This window comes from Falco rusticolus, chromosome 9 (assembly GCF_015220075.1).
Source record: "Falco rusticolus isolate bFalRus1 chromosome 9, bFalRus1.pri, whole genome shotgun sequence".
Lineage (NCBI taxonomy): Eukaryota > Metazoa > Chordata > Aves > Falconiformes > Falconidae > Falco > Falco rusticolus.
This window is the reverse complement of record NC_051195.1, coordinates 31706378-31731197: the sequence shown is the minus strand read 5'-3', so window position 1 is coordinate 31731197 and position 24820 is coordinate 31706378. Positions and strand designations below refer to the sequence as shown.

The following is a 24820-nucleotide window of genomic DNA, read 5'->3' as shown; positions in this document are numbered from 1 at the left end:
GTTTTGATTTTTGTCAGCAGAACCCATTCCAGCAGAATATGGTCCTGTCAAAATGTCCCCAAGAAGATTCTTGTTGAGTCTGGTCTCTGTTGCTCAGCTGTGAAAGTCAGGCAGGAAGAATCCAGAACTTCCTGGCAACAAACAGCCAGGATGCAAATCCTTCCACTCTAAAGCCCCCTGAGTGACACTACCCTTTGAATGACGCTGTGAAAATCTCTATCGACACTAAAGGGTCTATGATACACAGCTGGGGAATACAGAGTTTGCCCAGGAATGGGAGATGATGCATGTTTATTTTATCTGGTTCATCAAACAAGAAATACCTATTTTTTTCAGAAGCAGGAAAATATATTTACTAGGTGAAAATTAAATGTAAAACCTGTCCTTCAGACTGATTCATGCATTATTTGTGAGTTTTCTCCAATTTTTTCCAATTGCTTTAAACTACCTGCTTTTTTTATAAACAATTGATGATGTTATGTAATGGGTATTATTCTGGCTGAAATAAATAAATGTATTTATTTGTATTTATAAAAACTTTACATGTAACTTCAAAAACATTTTTCCATGTAACAGTAGAAGTCAGCCCACAACTATTATTATTATTATTACCGATTAGTTGTTTGTTGCTGGCAAAGCATTGAGCCCTGAATCTCAGCAGATCTTCCATCCAACAAGTTATGACACACCAAAACCAGAATGCTCTGAAAAAAACGGGAACTGGAACAACTGCTCTGAATGGACTGCTGTTGGCCAAGGCTGAAAGGCCTGGCAGAAGAATGAGAAAAGATGATGATTCAGGGTAGAAGTTACCCAGCTGTTATCTCTGGGCAAACGGCACCTATAAACTTTTGCTTATAATTCATAAACTGCTCAGTGCTCACAAAGGTGGAATCCACATTCCCTGCCTGCAAGCAGTTGTCTTTATTTGTCCAAGGGGAAAAACAGTATTTTGAGTCCTTCTCTAGACATTAACAAGAGGATGAGAAGGATAATGGTTTTCCCCTTTGGAAATGCTGCATAGCTAACCAGTCACTGACTGGAAAGCAACAAGTTGTCACACCTATAGCAGAATGCACTGCATCTGTTCCCACATGAGTCGAGTCAACATCAAATCCAGTAAATGTCTCTTGGCTGATCCCAAAACAAATGAAGATCCTGTACGGTTGCTAAGAGATTTACACTTGCTTGAACTAGCGAGCAGTTGCTGTTCTTCGTAGGGTGACCTTTACTGCATACCTCATAAAGGTCAATGATGATATTCCCCTCCAGTCCTCGACTGCTTTTCACGTTTTCCAAGGCCAGGGTGAAGTACACCCCTCGGGTGTCTGAGATATACAGGTTGTACGTATCGTTCTGGTTCCACTCTTGAACAGCTGCAAACACTTGATTCTCATCTGTGCTGATAATATGCATGTCCTGTTAAAAGAAGACAAAAGGCCTATTACTGAGGATCTCTGTATTTCTTTGCCCTTTGGGATATGCAGTAATTACCATGACTTATGAAAGAATAGATATGGGACATGAATTATAGGTATGTTAAACAATTTTCTGTTAGAGCAATCCAATAAATTATCACCATCGTGACTTTTCATCATTTCATTTTTTAATGATCACCAGCTGGGCAAAGGGGTTTTGCTTTCTTCATTTTTGATAGCTTCAAGGAATTTCATCCAGTTTCATTTTTTATTTATAAATTTTAAAGTGGGTTTATCATTCATGGAAGATACACAACCTTGGAGCCTAGAGTCCTCATAGTCACTAAGCATGGTGTAGTACCAGGCTAAAAGCAGCGACATTTTCCATTCACATGCTGAACTAACAGGTTTGTGCTTCCAACTGGTAAAGAACCAGTTTCAAAAAACCCGGTAGCTCATATTTATTTGAAGCTGAGGTATAGGGATCAGTTTGAGCTAATGCTGGCAGTGATTTTTAGTAACATAATTTTATATTGAGAGTTTGTCCAAGATCTATTCTCCCATTTTATACATGCTATCAAATAATCCACCCACTAACCTTTGTTGGATTCCTGCTGCTGACCAAGATATGAAGGTCCAGCAAGGGTTTCCCCATTTAGTTTTAATATCAAAGAGATTTGACAGTGCATTTTCTCAGTGTTCTTTTAAAGCAGGTTCATGGGAATGATTTCCAGTGTGGTGATGAGTACTGAAGCACTTCATCCTTGCCACCGCTGTTTGAACACACTGACACTGGTTCAGCTAGAAGCAAAATCACTGCGGTTATGTGGGACTTCATCTATCTATGTGTATCTATTCAAAATTTCCCCAGGGTGCAAAGGAGCCTTGATTAATTCCTTGTGCTGTTTCTGCATGAAGAAACCATAATTCTGGAAGTCTCCCAAAGGACTGAGTGACCTGGTTTGGGGAAGAATATCTGGAAGAAAATCAGGGCAACATCCCCATCCTGCCTAGAAGGCAACTTAATCTTCTGTGTGAGATAGGTAGATGAAAAGTTGGCGTTGATTAGATGAGGCAATTTCTAATAGACCTAACATAGCCTATCAGCATGGGATGGAGAGAAAAACCATTTGAGGGCCTAATTCTATCCCATAAGTGCAATCAGTGGGAGATTTGCCATTTCCCTCAATGAAGAAAGATTAAATCAGGAAGTTTGTTCTTGCCCAGCAGCTCTAATTCCTTAAAGATTAAGCACATACCCAATCTATTCCAGCAGTGTGAAAATAAAGTAAAACATGCAATGACTTCAATCTGTTTTGACCAGTTGCAGTGGAAATATTGCATTACTCTATTGCCAGCCTCACATATGTACAACTCCAGCAGAGTTCATTAATCTACAGCTGACAGGACAGTTATTACTGTACAGCAAAAATGTTCTAGTGACTAAGGGCAGCATAAACAAGCTTCCTTTACATGGCTATAAGACTTTGTCATGACACCTAGCTTAAAAGTACTTTTGACTTTTAAATGACAAAAGTATCCCTGATTTTACACTAATTCCAAACCAGGGCCTCCAACAAATCTATCTTAAAACAGGCCAGCTACCTGTGACAGCATCAGTCAATAAAGTAGGATAATCACAGGGCAGTCACTCTCTCTGTCCACTTCTCTGTTTAATATGGGGCAGCTTTCAAGGCCAATCCATAAGATGGGAGCATAAACAATGTTTTTCTCCTGAAAAGTGGCAGCAGGATTTCCAAAAGTTGGTGTGCAGTCAGACATTCTGAATCCCACACCATGGAATGACAAACAAAATATATCTATATCTATGCTATACAGGTGTCAATACACTGTGGGCTGTGATCAACCTGAATGGGAAGAATATGAGATGCAACACCAGGAGTCTGAGATGCAAATTTCTCACACCTAGTAAGTTTTCAGGTATAAATTAAAGGAAATATGCCATATCTGCTAGACTGCAGGTATCCCATAGGCAATCAGAAGGGTAGATCCAGCCCACAAGGCAAATCTAGCCAAATGTCTTAAAATTATCCCACCAAAATTTTCACTTCTGGAATGAAGGGGAAGGTCATTACTGTCGATTATCAGTCCTCTGTGACAGTAGCTTCAACAGCCATTCTGAGTCTCTAAAAGGCAGCAGTGGTCTCAGCACTGGGCTACCCAGAAATTTGTGTTCAGCCATAGCGCTAAAAGGTTGGTCCCTTCTGTTCTAGGCAATCCCAAGGAATGACTACACTATGGAATTTAAGTGTAATTCTAGGGACATAATTCTCCTTTCTGAGGCTTGCACAGTTTTGATCTGGTGGAAAGCTAAGGCCTAAGAAGGTAAATCCAGGCAGCTGTATGAGAAGTACTAACTTTCCTCCCTCCAGCTCTGCCAGTCAGCATTAATCTTAGGCCATCTCCGTCATCTCCTAATCAGCATCACACAGTGGGTGTGTGTGCCCAAAGCACTGATACGGCACAGCTTTTAGGGAGCCAACTCTGTCTCCATGACTTCTTGCCAACATTCAGCCATAGGATGCAGACAGTGAAGCAGCTGTACTCTGTGCTTCTCTCATTGTACTGAGAATGCAGTAGTGCTCAGCATGCTAACCTTTCTCTAGGACCCTAAGTGTCACAGCCAGGCTTACAGAGAAATCATTGATAAAGAACAGAGTAGGACTGGGGAAAGGTGTCCACAGAAGACTGGTCAAGGAGAAGTTAGTTTGAGCTCTGTTCATTCCCATTTGCTCTTTTACAGAGGAAAAAAGAAACTGTTCTTCCTGAAACATTCAGTAATCAAAGGCAGAGAGAAGTAAAGATCCCAAATCCGTATTTAAGAGAGACCATCCAAGTAGCACAACAAATGGAGCTCCCCAGAGAGGAACCTCACTGACGTGCTTTACCACTGGGCAGGCTGTGCTGTTCCCGATATTACACGTCTGTGTTCTTAAATGGTGCACTCACCTTAGGAAGAGAGTATTTGGGCAATTTAATCTGTGCAAAAGGCTCCCGTCTGTACGACACATAGTAATTTGCTCTTCCACCAGCTGTCACCTGTGGAAATCCAAAGAAAGTGAGTAATGACCCTTCCAGGACGCCCTATACTGACACCTCTAAACAGGTTTGACAACCTTTCTTTCAGGTATCTTTTCTATGAGCTGCACAGCTGTCCCTAAAAGCATCTGTATAACTCCAAAGAAATCCTAGACTTGACAGGGCTGAAGCATTATTTATTAAGCTGCGCTAATAATCTTTCCACTTTGTGTCTCGTGCTTCAAATCCAGCACAATTTTAACATCTCAGGAAAAAGAGAAAAGTGGGTATAAAGTTTAAGGTCTTGAGTGGAGGAAAGAAGATCTAGCCTCATCACATAGTTCCAGCACAACTATCTTGGGCAAGTCATTTAAAGTCTCTGCTTCTGTTCCTCTCCTGTAAGAAGGAGATAATACCTCTTTTCTCTGCTGCTTCTCAGCCTTGTCTGTTTGCACTGTAAGTCCCTTGGGGCCAGGGTTGTCTTCCAGCAACCTTTTACAGTGAGTAACAGCAGAGATTTGCACTAGCACCATTTAATGCAAACACTAAATGCAATGAATGTGCTCTTGGAAAGCTGGAGCTAAGCTCTTAGATGCTTTTTGACACTATAAAACTCGTTTCTCTGAAATCATACCATCTCTGAATGAGGATGGGGGGCAGAACTGATAGACATCCAAATCTGCAGTTTTATGGACTGAATGAGCTATAAAGGCTACACATAAATGCCATGCATCGATGAGATTTAGCCCTGATAATTTGTAAAATACGGCATTTTAAACCTGCCCCTAGTCACTTACTCTTGCTGTGGGTGTTCTTTCTGGCACCTTTTCAGGCCTGGCTATGACAAGGCTTACACCAGTGAATTTCCTATATGCTGCTGTTTTGGCAGGCTTGCAGGTTTTAAGATAAAACAATACGCAAAGCACTTCTCTATTATACAGAATGTCATTTGTTAGCTTCTTAAGTTTCCAATAAAGCTAACAGAAAGGTCCTAGATTTTCTCTTAGATATACTTCCTTTTATCTGACAGTGATATTTCAGAATAAGCTTACATGGAATATTGCTATAGCATCAATTATATTCTCAGCAATGACATCACCTCCAGATAGTGGTTTTCTTCCCTAGAGAAGCTGTCATTCGAAGGACACAATATTACTAGTCATGAAATCCGATATCTAATCAACTCAAGATAAGGTTTCTCTATTGGCACTTTGAAGAACTGGAAAGAAAGGAAGGTTTAGAAATTGGACAGGCTTCTACGCTAAGACTTCCCCTTCTGCTTGTTTCCCATTTTCACTTGTAATGTTATCATGGCTGCTTTTAGAGCTTCCAAAAGAAAGAAAAAAACCCAAAAAACCAACAACCACCTTTATACCACACACCACATAAGAAAGCAGAAGAATGACCCATATCACAGCACCAGACTCTGTACAGGCAACATACAGCTGAAGTCAAGGGGAAACACAGACATGAAAATCTAAAGCAATTTGCCTACAGTCTCAAAACAAGCCAGTGACAGAGACAGGGAAAGAACAGGAGTCACTTTACTCATTTCATGTAAAGTGCACTGTGGACTGGCACATTTCTGTGGACTGGCATTTCGGGGTCCCGCTCTCCAGCTGTGAGGATGGTGAAAGGGCTGTAAGCATTATTCTGAAGGATAACTTTCCCATCTACATCTATCACATCAAAATCAAGTTTTCACAGGAGAGAACAGACTATGCAGTTCATTCAAGCTCAGTCCAACTCAAAGAAAAGAATTAATCTTGGCAATAATTGTATCTCTTTATCAGCTCTACAAGCACTGCCCAAAGCATCCCGCACTTCCAGGTCATATTAACTAAATAGCACAGGGAATATTTAAATATCCCCTCTTATCTTGGCGATATTTCTCATCTCCAGTGGAACATCCAAATTCTCAAACGAAATAACTCCGCCACATGAACTCATTTTAGACCACTCATGATTTCAGCACCAGATCATTATTTGTAGCAGAGTCCAGTGCTAATTGGTAAGGACCTTGGATTCAATATCCACCTCTTCTGATGGGCTGAGACATGGTCATCAAATCATCTTTAAGATGCAGACATGAATATATACATACTTTGTAAATGCTGTGATGACTAATTAACATTGGGAGCAGTCCAGCAATCCTCAAGTTAATCACATGGAGTGGCAGAAGTATCAAGGGGTGATCAAATTCCCCCTTCTGTGCCAAGGCAGGATCTACTCCAAGTCTGCCACACTCAAAAGATTTTACATAGGGGTTTTTGGCTTTATGCCACTGCAAACTGGAACTTGGAAGGTTTTTCGTTTGGACTGTTCATTTGATTGTTTTTTTAAGGCAGAAAGGTAGGATGCAAACAGTGTTCCAGTTCACTACGCATAGCTAAACTCCCTTTCAGTCCTCTGCCTTGACTAGGTCACCTTGAAAAAGATTTAGAAATAGAAATCTTTGTGGTCTGTGGTCTTTCTGAGCCAGTTAATATGAAGCCACCCACAATTCTGTTGGCAGGAGTTGTGCAAAGATTTTCCCAGCCAGGACCTCATCTTTTTACATGCACGGTTACAACAGTTCCAAAAAATGATCAAGCCTTCAATAAAGCTTTGGCAAGGACTGTGGTAGAGAATGAAATTTGGAAGGCCCAACTTAATTTATTTTGATGAACTTTTCCTTTTCCTATGAGCACACTCTCCAACGCTGTAAATCCCAGAGATTACGATAGTGTTTTACCCTCTAATGCCTCCTTTTAGTTCACATTTGATGAATGTCACCCAATTATTTACTGTGAGCTCATCTGTCATGCTCAGCACAGAATTAGCTGGTTTTTTGTTTTTCCTCCTCCTTTGCTAATGACTGGTTTGTTAATCTGTTTTTCTGGATTTCTATTTTATGTGTTTAATTGGGCTTCTGGCCAGTGGAAATGATTCCTTGGGACAAATGTGTTTGTCATTAAACACATCTGTGTTTCCTAACCTGTGTTCCTTCTTCCTCCCTCCACTCATGGTCTACTACTTTTCTTTAATACTTCATTTTATTTCAAGGTAAAAGTCTGGTCTGACATCAGTTGACACTTAAGAACAGCGACATGAAAAGTTTCTCTCTAAAAGCCCTTAAAGTTGCAGTATGCTGGCTCACCACCACCCCCCCCCCCCCCCCAACCTGCAATGGAACACAGTGCATCAAACACAGAAGACAACAAATGCATTCACAAGGCTGCAGAGAATTAGAGAAAATCTGTCATGGGATCTATTAACCTTCATAATTTCTGTGACATCTCTAGAAACACACTAAGCTATTTCTTGTGTTAATGACTGAATATGAATCTTTAAGGGTGGGGTTTGTTTCTCTTTATTTTCTTAGACAGATATTCATCTTAACCAAAAAACCACGTGTCATCTAAAAGAGTTTTGAGAGCAAGCGGGATGAGTTACGAGGACCCAGAAAGTAAAGACACCCTAGATGATGCCAGGAGCTGTAGACCACAGCATACCAGGCTTCATTCTCATCTACCTGGCTAGCTGAAGATGGGATCTGTAATTTCCAATGTAAGGCAGGTATTGATGTAACAAACATGAAACTACTAAATCTCTGAAATAACCCTGGGCTAAGGAAGACCCCCAGCTGCCTCCTGCTACTCAAAGAACTCACAGAAGCCTAAACGAACATGCACCAATGCTGACAATGAAACACCATGTATTAAAGGCACAGCCTTGGCAGAAAAACAGTGACAGTGTACAGATAGTGGTCACTTCCGAAGGTAATGGCTAAAAAAGAATGGAGGGCTTATTTCTACATCATTTATCAGCCTGGGTGGTTTAATTGATGATAACAATCACTTGCCCTGCACAGTTATTGGGAATAGATTATCTACATTTTACACCGTACGTAATGTTCAAAGAAAAAGGGAATTGATAATGGCACAGATCAACCCACAATGACCAGTCATGTTTAGACATTTGTAATTCCTGTCATTTACTTTCCCCTTTAAGCATAGTAAATGGCAATTCAGTCCATTACAGAACCAAATTTTAAACTTCTTTGTTGATAGTAAGTAGCTGATAGAACACAGTTGATGTGATTTTCAGTAAAACCCTCCCTTTATTTCTGAGGTGACTTCCCCTGCTTGTAGAGTTCCCTGCTTCCCAGTAACATAAAATGAGTTGGTAGAAGTAAAAAGTTGAAAAACACTATCAGTATTGTAACAGCATCCTGGATCCGTGTTCTCCACCTCCATAGGGTGCCCTGGCCTCCCTCTTCACTGCTTTAACTTTAGTTAAAGTTCTCCTTGTGGGCATAAAATCTCCCAAATAAAATTGTGGAGTAAAGCATGGAGGAGAGATGACAAGCAGGCAGGCTGTTCAACTCACACCTTTGGTGAGGGATTTTGGTGCTCTTCAGAGGTAGCTACTGTCTAGGCCTTGTACACGTTTGCCAGCATTAGCACTGAAAAGTTGTGCCTTCTCTCCTAAGCCTAACGCCAATGTCAGTCACAAGAGATTCAGATCAGGAAGAACACATCTGCACGAGTTCCCTCCTGATTATCCGCCATAGCCAGGACAAACCATCTTCCAGATATTTCTGTGTACTGAGGTTCTTCGCTGACCCAGAATAAATCATATCATGATAGGTACCATCTAGTCTGAATTATCTCCCCATGGTTTTGATTAATATCATACCTTCTGCACAGCAATATGCAATTACCCGAGTGTGCTGCAGAGACATACAGATTAGTGTTTCTGTGCACAAAGCATCCTCAAGTTGCCTGGTAAATTCAGCAGGCTTTGAAAACATGCCACTTTTTAGACTGTTAGACTCATCAGTGAAAATTTGCTAAGACAAAGGAGCAATTTTGGTTTTAAAAATTTTTAAAAATTTATTATACTGGTCCAGTCCCTCTTCACTTCTCTCTTTCCTCAGAGCTATGATGGCACAGCTATAGGACAGAGTAATCTTGAGTGAAAATATTGGATTTTTTTAAAGGCAACCTCTGCAGAAAATGTGCACGGTTACACCCACAAGCCACATTAAAGCTGCAAATGCACATTACCCACACAGAAACCAACTTAAGAGAAGAGTGTAATTGTACACGTTCAATCTCCTTTTGAAGGATTTCGGAGGAAACGTATGAGTCTGCCAAGGTAATCCTTTACATCTGCTGCAGACGCTGCTGATAAATCAGACACAAGGGGAGGGGAGAAAGTGATAAAGTACAGCACAAAAAAGAGTAGAAATAAAATAAACATAAATAAATAAAGGAAACAATCAATGTTTATCAAAAGATACTTAGGTTCAAGTTCCAAATCTGATATTTGGCACAGCAAAGACGAAACAATACTAGAAATGGATGAAAAGCACCCAGCAGTGAGTAGGAAAGTAGCTAACTACTTACTGCCTGTCTTGCTTTAAGAAGAGCTTTTAACTAGCACCTGGAATGCACTTTCTTTCATCTGTATGGATTAATTTCCCCCACTAGAGTGCCATCCAGCATTTTAAATAGGGGCAAGAGAAGATCAGCTGTAGCAGGTATTATTCACCAGTAAAACAGGTGTAATCATGTTCATCATTTAAATGTCTTCATCCTATTAGTTTCATAATAAGCTTTTAATGATTTCTTCAATAAAAGACTCAAAAACCAAACCCTACAAGTTGGAGAGTGCTCCACTGTCCCGCCAAGCCGTTTTCTCTACCATCGATCACAAAGATAAAAATCAATTGTAGCTAAGCAGGGTGAAGTTAAAAATAAATTGCACGGATTGATTTCTGTTAAGACCCTTGGCTCCGAGTTAAAAAATGGAGGAAAGAAATTTATATTTGAACATGGTGTGTTTAGCATCTATGAAAATAAAGAGAAGGCTCTAGACCAGAAAATCAAAGTTTAATTTCTCCCCTCCTATCTTCTTTCATTGCTGAGAAGTTTCACATTATAAAAAAAAAAAAAAAAAGAGGAAATTTACTACTTATTCAAGTTATTAAATTGACAGCTTGAGACCTGAGGTCAGGAATCCATATGAATTGGCATAATCTCAGCTGTGGCTGCTGCTTCAAGTCTACTCACCTGATAACTGACTTCGATCCAGCCAATACGCTCATTTCGCCAGCCTTAAATACCCAATAAACTTGAAACATACACTCATGTCCTACTAAACATAAGCACTTCCAAGTTTTCCTAAACAACCAGAGTTACAACCAGTAACAGTAATAAACTACTCCTCTGAGCTAACCTTAGACACATTTAGCTTAAGATTTAGGAACTTATTTTTGCCCTCTGTAGAACCTTAAAGACAACTGTCCCCCCACCCCAGTTCTAAGGCTGTTAATAATTTTTTTCTTGTTACCGAGTCTGAAAAAAAGTTCTCATATCTAATTTGATAAAAATGGAATTCGATTTAGATTATTTTTTTTTTTTTTAAAAAAGGCATTTTGTTTAAAAGCCATTTTCCATCAAACAACTTCAGCTGAATTTTTTGGACATACTCTGATTAGGTGTCCAAAAAAGGCAATCTTATCCACAGGTTCTATAAGAAGCTATCAGTAATTGTGGGTGAATACTGACAACTGAGTATGTTTTCATAGAACCACCATAGAACAGCTTGGGTTGGAAGGGACCTTAAATATGACTTAGTTCCAGCCCCACTGACATGGGCAGGGACACCTTCTACTGGACCAGGTTGCTCAAACACCCATCCAAACTGGCCTTGAACACTTCCAGGGATGAGGCATCCACAACTTCTCTGGGCAGCCTGTTCCAGTGCCTCGACACCCTCACAGTAAAGAATTTCTTCCTAATATCTAATCTAAATCTACCCTCTTTCTGTTTAAAGCCATTACTCCTTGTCCTATTGTCCTGATTTTGGCTGGGCTACAGTTAATTTTCTTCTTAGTAGCTGGTGCAGGGCTGTGTTTTGGATTTAGTATGAGAATAATGTTGATAACATATTGAGGTTTTTAATTGTTGCTAAGCAGTGTTTGTGCTAAAGCTTGGACTTTTAACTTCTCAGGCCCCGCCAGCGAGAGGGCTGGAGAGGCACTAGAGATTGGGAGGAGACACAGCCAGGACAGCTGACCTGAACTAGCCAAAGGGATGTTCCATACCACAGAACATCATGCTCAGTGTATAAAATGGGGTAGGAAGAAGGAAGAAGGGGATGTTTGGAGTGATGGCATTTGTCTTCCCAAGTAACTATTACAGGTGGTAGAGCCCTGCTTTCCTGAACGGCTGCCTGCCGACGGGAAGTGGTGAATAAATTCCTTTTTTTGCTTTGCTTGCATGCACAGCTTTTGCTTTACCTATTAAACTGTCTTTATCACAACCCACAAGTTTTTTTCACTTTTACCCTTCTGATTCTCTACCCTATCCCACCAGCAAGGAGTGAGTGCGTGGCTGTGTGGTGCATAGTTGCCAGCTGAGGTTAAACCATGACACCTATCCCCACATGCCTGTGTAAGAAGTCCCTCTCCAGCTTTCTTGTAGGACCCCTTTTAAGTACTGGAAGGCCACTATAAGGTCTCCCTGGAGCCTTCTTTTCTCCAGGCTGAACAACCCCAACTCTCTCAGCCTGTCTTCATAGGAGAGGTGCTCCAGCCCTCTGGTCACCTTCATGGCCCTCCTCTGGACTTGCTGCAACAGGTCCATGTCCTTCCAGTGCTGGGGGCCCCAGAGCTGAACACAGTACCTCAGGTGGGGTCTCAAGGGAACAAACTAGAGGGGGAGAATCACCTCCCTCGATCTGCTGGTCATGCTTCTTTTGATGCAGTCCAAGATATGGTTGGCTTTCCGGGCTGCAAGCATATATTGCTGGGGCATGTTGAGCTTCTCATTCAAACACTCCCAAGTCCTTCTCCTCAGGGCTGCTCTCAATCCATTCTCTGCCCAGCCTGTATTTGTGCTGGGGATTGCCCTGACCCATGGAAGACCTTGCGCTTGGCCTTGCTGAACTTCACGAGGTTTGCATGGCCTCATGTCTCAAGCCTGTCAAGGTCCCTCTGGAAGTTTTGAGATTTTTCTGATGCAAAGGACGACTGAATTGGTTCAAGAGCTTTTGGCATAAGTGTTTACTCCTCTGAGCCAGAGGAATTATTCAAATGTGTATTGTAAGAGTCCCACTTAGCTGCACCACACAACAACATCTGCAGAAATTCTGGGTTTGCTCGCTCTGACTCATGCTAGTGAGCAGGCTGGGATGCTACCCTGCTGTGCAACTCTCTGAATTAAGCAAAAGTCTTCTAAGCATAAAATTACTTCAGAGAGTGAAGAAGAGCCAGACATATGATCAGTATCAAAGAAGAGAATTTTGACTTAAAACTTTTCACTTTCCACATGGAATTCCTGCCATCTATAGGAACTGTAGCTGCTCCCACACTGGTACATGTGCAAGCTGCGTGTAATCACCATCCCCTGCTCCTAAATGGCAACACCACAGAACCCATCGCATTGAGGAGGATTATAAAACACAGACAAAACTCACTCTCTCTTCCCAGCTCCCCTCAGACTCCTTTCTTGCTTCATCACATCAGCTTCAAAAAAAGTGTAACCACCAGAGTAGCTTAGCTTTTTGGACATTGGACTATTATAGGTCCCAGGACAACCTGACCTAAAAGAATCTGGAGTGAAGAGCAAGCTGTGCAGTTCCCAGGAGACTGAATTGCAAATGAAATGGCACAGAAAGGTGCCAAGAAAGCTTCCCAAGAGGGGAAACTGCAGGAGGGACCAGGTGAGAGACAAGACCCTCTCATGAATTTCAGCCTGCAGTTAAACACCTCGATAAATTATGCCATGGGAGTGGAAAGGGGAAGGGGCACAGAGCTCCCACTCTTTAAAGGCCTTGGAAAGTGATAATGTACTGCATTTACTCAGCATGCCTTTTACTTTTACATGCATTTACTGCATGTACTCAGCATGCCTCTCTCATTAATGGCACAAAGAACTTCTCATTTGAAGTGGAAATGGAGCAGTGTCTGAAGCAGCCAGCCCTTTTCAATCAGAGCTTGCAGGTGTTGTTCCCTGTCCTTATGAGGCAAGGCCACCAGCCAAAGGCAGATCTGAGGGTGTTCATCTCCAAAGGCATTTCTTTGGCCTGCTTGAAAGAACAGGCACCACCCCCAGATTCAATCCATTTATCGGCTTCTAAATCTCAGAGGAGTCTTCCATGCCACGTAGCCATGGAAAGTGCTGAAAGTCCAAGCTACATTTCAGACTGACTTCAGCTGCACTCTGTTGGGATAGCAGAGTCTGCACCATCCCAGATAAAAATAAAGACATAAACCACAATCAAGGTAGGTATTGATCACCCATGCACACATCTCTACACTGACTTACAACCAGTTCAAATCAAAATGGCCAAAGTTACCCTGAGGGTCTCCAAGCACTGACAGAGACAAAAGCTTAAGGGAGGAATGGGGACAGTGTTCACTGGATGCTGAACTAGCCTGGTGTGACCTCTGGGAGGAAAGCCACACGCTGAAGGCTTTACACAAGGAAAACACAACAAGATTAATAGGGGGAGGAAACATATTTTCTGAGACCTACATCTATAACTGGGGAAAAAAGAAAAGACAATTTTCAGAGACCAAATCCTTCCTCAAGTCCTTCAGGATCTCGTGAGTATGCCCAAAAGCTTATCTGTCCCTTTTCTAACTCTATCAATTCCAATCTCATAGAAAATACTACCTCTCCCTGTAAACATTTTCTCACTTACATCCTTAGGCCAGCAGCACTGTAACAGCAGCACTGCCAACAGTCATGTCACATGTTCATGTCACACAAGAGTCACCATTATTGTTGTCCTTCTCCTGATACTTAGGGTTCTGTGTGGAAATACAGCCCCTACATGGGTCTGCACCAGTGCATTGGGAGTGTCACCAGTCCCTGCTAGCGGCCAGGCTTGTCTAACATGGCACTTCAGCCACCCAGCAGAACCACTGAGCTATTGCACTTGAGATAGCTTGCACAAAACCTTTGGGTAACTGGGAACAACTGCTTCAACTTAGCAATAACTAGCTCCCTATGGCAGCTGTAGGTCTGTCCACAAGAACATTGTTTTCTGCAGAAACCACTGTCCCAGAGCAAAGATGATTTCCAGTGAACACACTGCTCTATTCATACCCTCTTAGGAGTTATCAGACCACCACAAATGAGCAACGACGTACTGAGACTTTTTTGGCCCAGACTCTCCTCCCTCCCTGCAATAAGTCATTACATTTGCTCACACTTTCTTGCCTTTTCAGTGGGAAGTTTTCATCTGTTGGCAAGGAATTTTACGCTGATCATTCCCGCTCTTCTCTTTCATTTTTAAAGAACTAAGTAGCACTGATGATATTTGTTTACCTATAGGAAAATAACAAGGTTTTCTCCAAACAATGCTTTCTCACCCCAAACGAAATTTCCTGAAAACTGATCCCCATTTTCATTAAAGCCTATTGTATTTTAGACTCTTTTCAGCAACCTGAGTAATTTCATTAGAAAACCTGATACAAGACTTGCTTGAAAAATATTTTCCCCTGAATTCCCCCTGTGACTTATTTTTACCATAGAAATTCTCCAAAATATCAATACACTAGATTCATACATAAAGACTATCCCTGACTCCTGGGTCTTATAACGTAGGCTCTGCACATGAGAATACTGCAGCAGCTCAGGTAATTGTCAGGAAATCAAAGCTTATAGGCAGTTGCATGTTATATCTGCACATTAGTTTAAAAACTGATATTATCTCTGTAGCAAGTATTCAAAGGCACCAGTAAGGAAAGGTGTGGTACCACTATATAGAATGGCGTGTTACAGCTGTAGGGAGAGTATGGGCCTCACTGCTGCACAGCTATATAATTGAACAACCACCACTGACCTTAATGGCAAAGCTGCTCATCAAATTAGCTTCTTTTTGGTACAGTAAATAAATTCAGACATATTTCAGTTTTCTCACAAATAAATGACCTGCTGTGCAAGCTGTATGAATTTTAAGTATTAACCATGAAAGAAGATGATGATACTGGCTCCTGGCTACATCAGAGCAACCTTGTGAACTGAATGAAAACTTATACACACAAAGCAGAGGGCAGGATTTTCTCTTAATGTATCGATTTATGTAGAATTATCCAATCTTAGTGATGTGCTAGGCATGCTTAAATAACTATCGATCAATCAAATAGAAAGTCAATCAATAAATTCACAGTGATTACCTACTGTTTAACTCATAAGAACTCTTCCTGCTCTCTCTTAGTAGCTATTTCTTCTTTCCTTCTTAAACTCTTACATTTTTCATCATGTGCTGTGTTATTTGTCTCCCTTTCCTGATAACCAGTCCCAGTCTTTTCAAACTCTTTTCATGGGCAAGACTTTTTCAAGCACAGGATCATTCTCATTATCTTTCTTTGCACTGCAATCCTGCAAGATCCTTTCAGAAGTGCTGCACAACAGCATTCCACATGGTAAGCAATCATTGACTTATAATGGCACTATAACATTTTCCATATTCTTCTTTCCCCTATCCATTATGCACCATAGTATCATGTTTGCTTTGAGTGCACAGTTGCACAGGTTAATGCCTCCCAAGAATCTTGCACTACAGGTCTGTTCATCAAATTGATTAGAATGGATATTCACTAGTAAATAACTGTATGCAGATAATCTAAAATGTTGATACCAATAGCTGGGATTCATCTTCCCTAATTTTAGCTGTCAAAAAGTTATGGGTCTTCTCTAAGCTATGCTTAGGTTCCTTCTAATATTAATGAGAAAGCTGTATTCAGACAGAGACCTATCTCATCCTGCAATACGTGCAGCAGGAGAAGATAAATTGCCCCTAAAGGTTTTAATCTCTCCACTCACTTTAGAGGAACACAGACTACCAGTTTAGACTAAAAGTCTACTGTTTTCATGACAAAAGTTAAAGGAAATGCATTTCTCTCTCTACTCCAAGACATTACTTCTGATTTTTTTCTAGCACAGACAGATCAGAACTCATGCCCCCATCCTTTATGCAGCTATTAAACCTCACCAGGTTCTTAACATTTAATTTGATATTTATTTATTCATTTCTGTCTAATATTTGAAATTCAAAAGAGCTGGCTCCTATATTTCTGTCCAAGATTATCCAGACAGAATGATATGCATGAGACATTGCACACACAGTCAATCTGACACATCCCATAATAGGCAGCTACAGCACATGGCTTGTGAGACTAATACATCCAGGACGTATCAGCACTCCTACATATGTACTGAGCAAACACTCTGCATAGCTCATCAACCATATGCTGGACACGGTGGATTTAACACACCTTCAGCTCAGAGAGGTGTGTGCTGTGAATCTGAAGTGTCTGTGTGTTACTCGAGTACTACATGGACTCAGTCCATGCCCTGTTTCTGCAGCTACTTATGACAGGCTGCTGGACAGTCAGAAGTCCTGCAAATGTGATACAAAAAAGAGGGAAGGTGATAGACAACCTGTGAAAGGGAAAGTCTCCTACCCAAAGCAGCAGAAACATTCAGCGTGTATATTTAACATTTCCTAAAAGTGTGGGTAAATGATTTTCATTTCAAACAAACGTTAAGCGATAATGAAACACTGCTCAGGACAGTCAAGGCACTTGATGTATTACATATACATACATGCATGTGTATACACAAACACACACACACATTTTTTTTTAAACTTGAAGCAATTAGCAGCTAGTAGCTTGAGCATCCCCCTGCTAATTTAAGGCAGAGGAATGCAAGCAGATGTCCTCACTGCGAGCTCAAGTTTCTAAACAGAGTAGCCTTGTTTTAACACAGGTGGGAGATGTGGAAGGAGAAACATCTGTAAGGGCTCATGCTAGCCCTAAAGAACTGGATATTCCACAATACCTTCAGCCACTGACATAAACCGTCAGATCAAGAGAGTCTCTCTAAAATACTCCCTGGAGGGCAGGGCATTTACTGATTGGAAAGCCACTGCCTCTAGTCAAATTGTGAGTTACTAAGTTGTAAAAGCTACATTCTCAGTGTGTTCTAGCAGCAGGTGCCCCTGTGATGCCAAAGGAAGTAGCAGCAGGCTGGGTTTCATGGGGGAATAAGGGGAGCTGTGGCTCCCATAGCAATCAATCATCTCCAGAGCAGCATACTCCCCTACTCACAGGAGAAGTCTACCAATATTCCTCAAGTGCATGCAGTTTTCATACTGCCGTCCTTCCAGGTCATATGGAACCAGTCCTTTACCTAATCCCAGCACAGAATTATCAGCCTCCTCTCTTACACTCCCATTTCTAAGAAAATTTCACAATAAACAGAGCAGAGCTTGCTTATAAGCTGGATACATGCAAGAAAAATGTTTCCCCAACATCCCCAAGGAGTTTAACATCACCCAGTCTTGCTCAAAAGGGAAGCATAAGTCTTTTCTCTACTACCTGAATCCAAGCTCCATCTCATCTCATCTCATCTCACCTCACTCCCTCTCTTCAGCATTGGTGAAGAGCGTTTAACATCATGTCTGTAATCTCTGTGTCTCCTGAGCTCTCTATCACCTGGAATCACTGCATCTTGGTTTCCATTTTTCACCCAAATGGCACATCTTCAGGAAGTGTTCTTCCATACCATACTATTCATTCTCACACTTCCACAGGTATGAAATGGGGAGGGATGGCCTTGTTCCATCCAGCCTATGTATTCTCAGAAAATCTCAAAACCAAGTCATTTCTCATTCAATTTCTGTCACTTTCTCCTCATCTCCAAAATCATCATCAACTAGCTGACAAATTTACAGCAACCTTCTGCTTTGAAGTTGCCCTGTAACATCTTTTTCCAATCCCTCTGCTATTTTACCTCCTACTGCAAATCTTTGTTCACTCCATTAGCATTACTTGACTGTCAAATCAGCATAAACCTTTCCATTTGTTAGAACGATCACTCACACCTTTCTTGTTTATCTCCCATTCCTCACTAACTTTGTATTTTCCAAGTAGCCACAACAACAGCAAGTTAAGAGCTTCTGTGAAACCCATGGACCCTTATGATTATTGAAGAATGAACTTTTATTATACATCAGATTCACCATAAAAGAAGTGATGAGCAGAGAGATCATCCCAGACTGCATAGCTAATCTATAGCCAGCAGGTATAGACTCTCAGCTCTTACGACTTGCAGTCCCATGCACTTGTCCTAAGAATATGCTTCCTCTCTTGCACAGAACCTCATGCAGGCAGAATTCACATTACATTTGTATCAAGACAACATACCTGGATGAAGATATATTCATCCTGAACAACAAGGGAGCTGATGTCAATGGAGCGCGAAAATGGACCACTTCTTTTAGTCTCTGAGCACTCTTGGATCCGACAGGTCAAATAGTGGGTGTCTGTAATGGGAGAATATGTGCACATGAGAAATGCCCAGGTAGGAGCCTGCTGTCTGCAAATATCATCAGTGGTTTGGAAAAAGGTCTCTGAAGGGAAGTCTTAACCTCATCTCCAAATAGATAGATGTTATTGCATGACCTACTTCAGCCTTTAAAACTCCACTCTCTGGAGTCAGAAATTCACTTCCATACCCACTATTCCCCTCCCCATTGTGCAGAAAACCCTCAGGAGATTAGAGTTCAAACCATAAATGGAGGGCACAAATCATAAATGCATCAGAAAACTGATGATGAGACCATATGGAGCAGAAGAAGATTTCAAAAGCCACCCAGGTAGAATTCATTGATTCCATTACTCTGATGGGAATTATATCCCCACCAGCCTCAATGACTGGTTTTCATTGTGGTAGTAACACACAAAGGAGAACAAAAGCACCCAAACCAGCACTATTAAGTTTAACTTATTTTGCTGTGAAAATGACAAGTATGTCCTAAAACATAAGTCTTTATAGTCAACATAGACTAGGTATGGAAACACCATGGACATGAAATAGCATGGCTAGCTGAAGAGTCTCAACAGTAGTTGTATGCACTGCAAAAGGCATTAAGTGCTTTGGTCTAGGGAGAAGATAAGACCATCACACTAACGGGATGCTTTGTGAGTTCTTGGCGTTGCTTGAGAGAAGGAACAGGACTAGGAGAAGAACATGAAGAAGACATAAGGCAAAGGCGGGCATGTAGAAAGTTGCTCGGAGTGGGAAGAAGAGACATGCCCACCTCCAGCAAGCTGTCAGGGCTTATAGGGGATTAAGCATTATTTCACTCAGGCTAAGGAAGGATCTCATGAAACAGAACAATCAAGGCACTGTGTCTTTGGATGTATGTAATCTAAATATGCCACCTCTGCCTTTCAACTGCTCTTCTGAAAACTGCAAACTGGGGACAACAAAAATACAACGAAGATGATGGCTGCAGTGATAAAAGGGTCATATCTTTTACACTGCAGCTTCTTCGATTCACACACTTGTTTGCATTTCTACAAAGGGTGAGGACAGACCACCAGTGAAGAAAACGGTGAGTTTATACAGGCTGGGGTGAGCCTGGTGCAGCAATTTTAGTTTACAGCTGCACTTTGTAGCAAGTATCTTGTCAAATTGGGCCCAAAAGGATAAAAGGGAATTTTAAAAGGACAGTAACTATCCTAGCAAAGCTTACAGATAAAATCTGCTACTGTCCTTAGTCTATGCCTTTCCAGTGACAGCAAAATGTGGTTCAGTGGAAAGCACCGGGGGCATGACTGAAATCCTCCGACACTCGGCTAACTGCCTTCCCAGCTTCAAAGACAGCATTCACAAACTGGCAGTTTCTCCTTCAATAGCCTTGTCCCACCAACAGACTCTTAAGAATGCAAAAGAAACACAAGTCAGAGGCATTGATAACAATAATAATTTTTTAGAAATATATTTTCTAAAAAAAGTCACAAACTACAACCAAACTTGAATCTAATAAAGGTTCATGCCCAATCGCATGACTGAAGTTCCATGTTTAAAGGCTGCAGGCGGTGTTCTGGGTTGGGGCACTGGGAATTCCAGGTTAATAAGGGCTACACAGCTGATTCAGAGCAGTTGCATAGGTCTGCTGCAGTAATGAAAACATCATCCCGCTGACGATGCTAAAGCAGCAGAAACTGTTGCTGATGCCAGCTCTGAGTATCTGGAGGTAATTAATGTGTATGGTGAAAAATATCTGATCTAGAGACAGTGCCAAAGAACCGGAGTATCGGGGCTGTGCTTTCTCCCAGCATAAAATACCAGCAGCAGTAGAGAGGTCAGACTCTCAGCTGGAATAAATTAAGGTTCTTCATCAACTGACAAATGTACACTTGGTCCAGAGCTGCTATTTACCTCTTCAGTGTGGAATCTAAGACATTTTTACAGTATATAAAAGTTTTGGCCAAAAACAAGAGGGTCTTCTATACTGCCATGCTACCCAAAGAGCTCACCAGCCTTGACTTGTTCTTTGAGGTAGCATTAAATTTAGGCAGAACAAGGAGAAGAGGTCAGGAATTGTATTTTTAGAACTTCATTCCCTCCGGTATGTTCTCCCACACAGTTGCCTGGATATTCTCATCCCTCCAAAAAAGGGGATAATCTGCTGCTGCTGAGTGACAGAATGGGAAGAGGAATAAAAACCTGTCATAAATAAATGCAAATAAATCATAAGTGTTGACATGACAACTAGCTTCCTGCCTATTGGGAAATGTGTCATTTTGAGTGTGTTACACCAGCAATCAAATATACTTAAAGAATGGCACCTGATTAATATTCACAAGAACCTGGTGGTGGAGAAGGGGGGTAGCTCACTACCCATTTTCCATTTAGTCTCCTGTTTATTTACTGTCATATATTTTACAACACAAAGCCTATGAAAAAAAACCCTCTCAGACACAGAAAAAATTATCCTCGAACCTGTCTACCTTTGGACACCAAAATAAGTTCAAGCCTTGTTTTATTTCCTGCTGCCTCACAGAAAATGGAAGATAATTCCCTTTAACATGTGATAAAAAATCAGGTGAAAAATATGACAGCACCCAGTTCACGTTTGTGAGTGACTCAAAGCAAGAAACAACCCCAAGTCCCTGATTAAGCTTCTTGAAGGGTAGGATCCCTTCATGAGCTATGGTCCTATTCATGGAGCACATCTTCCCCTGCATAGAAAGTACAGGGTCCCTCAACAAAAATGTTAAGAGACAAGGGGGCATGCTAACTGTTCTCTGAAAGGAGTTAATTTTTCAGCCCTGTTTTGCACAGCCACAAGTTAAAACGACAGCTGCCCAGAGGAGCAGGTGGCATGTACCCACACTATGCTTTTAAAGCCTTGCTTACCTTTTGCTGGGAGATATATGCCTTAAGGGAGGTTGGCTTCTATCTGGGAATTATTTCTAATTTATATATCGTCCCATGCAACACCAGAATTAGAGGGTTTGGGTGTTTTGGCTTCAGGGTTTTTTTTATTATTTTGCACTGCAAAAAGAGTTGAGAAGTGGTCCCTAATTCCTCATCAGCTTCAGAAACTCCTCGTGCTTATAACCCCACATCCAGCCACTTACTCAGCCCATCTGTGAATGAGGCAATACGGACATCAAGCAGCCTGGAAGGTCTGCTGTAGCTCAAATCCCAGCATCCATACCTCCACACAAACCCTTCCCACCAACATCTCACTTAGGATTAGGGAATGGCTCTCTCAGATGTGCAGCCATCTTGCAGTTGAGGAGCAAAAAACACCTCCCCATTGCTAATTAACAGTCTCCCATCTTGAGATTTTGGAGTGTATCTTTATCCTTTTTAGAAGTGATAAAACTGAAACCCTTTCTTGAAATTTGCAGTGATGAACTGGTGAAATAAGCCAAGCTACAAAGTCTCTTCTTTGCCCGCTAGTAGTGATAGCTTTGGCAGGAAGCAGGAGCACAAGAGGCTCTCTCTGGTGGGTAACACCCACAGATGTGGGTCCCTGAAGGGAGACATTGCAACAGCCCAACCTGTCACTGTGCTGAAGGCTGCAAAGGGCAGACCCACGTGCAGGCTACTGTGACTCGCAAAGACACAGGACACCAAGGTCTGCTCCTTCCTGGCAGTGTTAACTAGGCAGCTACAAGCAGGCAAGGCTGGCCAGCAGAGCTAACAGGGACAAGGGCAGCAGATGGAAACAAGTTGCATTGGGAGATTGGCTCTGCTTAAGTCAGAACCTGGTGCCAGGCAAGACTTAAAATCACAAACTGCCAGTGAAGATTACCATGGGAGGGAAAACTAGCTGGCCTCAACAATTTTTACCCCAAAGGAAAAGATCTAGAAATGTAGACAGGACTGTAAATTATTCCCCAGGAATTAGTTACCCTGTTTTATCTTTCTGCTTAGTTTTTCCCCCCGCCTCTTTTTCCTTTAATTAAAATACTTTTTATTGCATTGTATCTGTGAGTGGGGAGAAGATTATCTCACTAAACATCAGAAAGTTTAATATATCTTTCCCAGGAGTGCTGGTGGGTGCTTGTGTCAGTGTATTTGTAATATTTCCCTTGCATCCAACCCTGTCCTTGCTGCTGCCTATTACACCCAGGCAGAAGGTACAGCGCCCAAGGCTCCTACATGTTTTTATAATTTAAAAATGCAAGCATAGATTATTATTCTGCTACAATAGCTCTGCCAAGATGTCAAAAAAATGTGAAAAACTTCATCTGCTGCAACAGACAGGAACAGCTTGGGATCAGCTAGGCACTGGAATTAACAGCATCTTGCAAATATGTAAGGAGACTAAAAAAGTGGGGTAGGTGTTTTTTCAGAGGCCCTACCATTCCTAATGACCGGACAGACAAAACCATGGGGCAAGACATCTTGGAGGATGGACACCAGAGCAGTGAAGAGGACTTCCACCTCCCAGCTCCGTGAGCTCATTGATAGTCCTGACTCACTTATGGATAAATAAGAGTACAGCAAGCCCCACCACCTGTTCCCAGCCACAGAGCATATTTTAGGCTCCAGTGTCTGAATTGGTATTAGACAAGTTCTTGAGTCCCATTATCACTAAAAGGAAGAAGAAGAGAAAAAAATCATCCAAGTTCAGGAGTCTAATCCTAAATACCATTCCCTCCCTCTTTTTAAATTTTATTTTAAATAAAAAGCATGGAGGAAAACTAGAAGAATCATGTACTTTTCAAGTGGCCAGGGACATTGAAGGCGTGGATTCTTGCCCCTGAACTGAGCAATGGGAATACTCAAATCTATGTCTGTTAATGCATCAAGTGACTGAGCCACCAAACTGACCTGAGGCATTAAAAAAGCACCTTCCCCCCCCCCTTCCTTCTCCACACTACTAAGGAAAACTTTCATCAGAAACTTTCTGATCAAGAGGAAACAGCTGCAGGGACACATTTTCCAGCAGGTCTGAGTGCCTTAGCCATTTCACTGAGAGCATGAAGGCTCATTTCAGTTACAGAGCCAACTAGGAGAAAAGTTCAGCCTCCCACTCCTAAGTGCGCAGAGCTGTACCATTTCACACCAGGTAAGGCTATAGCTTTGAGGCAGTCAGTGTTTTGTAACACAAACTAATATAGTTTTAAGCCTTAAAAACTCTAATTGGAGCAGTATGCTGCTTTTGAGCTGTGCTTGGCTGGGAGAGGAGTCATTTTGGTGTTGTCCCCCAGTAGGACACATCAGCCGGGCCAGCAGAGCCCGCCGGGTCTCGCCTGTGCCTGCTGTCTGCGGGGACAGTGGCTTGCGATGGGCCTGTTCTGCTGACACTGCTGGTTACGCCTGGCTTTCAGTGAAACCCTCAATGCCATCAACTGCTAATTTCAAAATGCTGAATTTATACATTAAAACCAGAACAAACAGCAACCCCCCCCAAGCAAACAGGACCTGAAGGAAGAGAGTTGTCTGCATACTGGGGATACATCTTTCAAACAAAGCATCTACATCCTTGACACATCCAATATTCAAATAGCTGGGTGGGCAAGTTTAAACTTAGTTTGAAAACAGACTCCATCAGCAGTTTGTTTGCTTACTTGCTTGCTTTTTTTACTTGCTTTTGGCCACTTCTCCCAGCATCCCTGCAACAGCACACACAGCAGCAAAGGCACTGAAGAAGCCTCCCCACCTTGCCCACCCACCTGCCGGCCTGGTTTGCTTTTTCCACATATCCAACAAACAGCTGTCACCCCTGAGCTTTTATTGCCTGGTTATTTATTCAGCTGCCATCACTAAATAGCAGTAGGAGGCCAGTGAGTGCTTTTAGAAGATTCACAGCCTCGGAGAAGCCACCCTGATAGACAGGAGTTTGTTCACACAGCATCTGGCCCACACAGCACTTGACTAAAACAGAGAAAAGTTTGCAACCAACACAAATGAGGTCTTCTCCCAGAAATCCTCTACAGCCTCAGTCCTATGCTGCTTTTCTGCACTGTCCCTGTAGCGTAAAAGGGACACATGTCCCATTGCTCTGTGGCATTGAGCTAGAGTAAAGCCGGCTCCACCCCA

General features: G+C 41.9%; 1 protein-coding gene across 1 annotated transcript in view; it reads right to left on the bottom strand.

Annotated features, from left to right (window-relative positions):
* The window catches only part of SORCS3 (sortilin related VPS10 domain containing receptor 3), a 304316-nt gene that overhangs the window by 65570 nt on the left and 213926 nt on the right, over positions 1–24820 (bottom strand). The window contains exons 7-9 of the mRNA XM_037400038.1: positions 18673–18791; positions 4389–4478; positions 1240–1419 (exon numbers count right to left, since the gene is read on the bottom strand). Coding sequence (XP_037255935.1) covers positions 1240–1419; positions 4389–4478; positions 18673–18791 — 389 coding nt within the window. The remainder of the gene's footprint in view (positions 1–1239; positions 1420–4388; positions 4479–18672; positions 18792–24820) is intronic.